Raw genomic sequence first — 247 nt, 5'->3', positions numbered from 1 at the left:
TCCGGAAGACACCCCTGCCGTACTTGTGATGCCTGAGGGTGAAGAGCGCTAGCAAAGCTGCCGGGACGTGGAAGGAGAGGGAGGAGACGAGGGCCCACAGGAAGACGCCATACCACATCTCTGTGGAGAGAAGGGCCGTGAGGCGGGCTCGGGGCCCGCAGGCCCCCAGCGAGGCCAGCTGAGGCGGCGGGAGGGCCCCGCTCCGAGAAGGCCCCGTTGCGGGGAGGGTACCTGGGAAGGTGGAGAG

The 247-nt window shown here is 68.4% G+C and overlaps 1 protein-coding gene across 1 annotated transcript in view; it reads right to left on the bottom strand.

The window, feature by feature from the left end:
- TMEM170A (transmembrane protein 170A) overlaps positions 1–241 on the bottom strand; it is a 1,053-nt gene extending 812 nt beyond the window's left edge. The window contains exons 1-2 of the mRNA XM_009587085.1: positions 232–241; positions 4–120 (exon numbers count right to left, since the gene is read on the bottom strand). Of these exons, the coding sequence (XP_009585380.1) occupies positions 4–118 (115 nt within the window). The 5' untranslated portion in view covers positions 119–120; positions 232–241. The remainder of the gene's footprint in view (positions 1–3; positions 121–231) is intronic.
- Between the last annotated feature and the right edge of the window lie 6 nt (positions 242–247).

The sequence above is a fragment of the Fulmarus glacialis genome, unplaced genomic scaffold (genome assembly GCF_000690835.1).
Source record: "Fulmarus glacialis isolate BGI_N327 unplaced genomic scaffold, ASM69083v1 scaffold23591, whole genome shotgun sequence".
NCBI classification, from domain to species: Eukaryota; Metazoa; Chordata; class Aves; order Procellariiformes; family Procellariidae; genus Fulmarus; species Fulmarus glacialis.
This window is presented reverse-complemented; position numbering and strand designations above follow the sequence as displayed.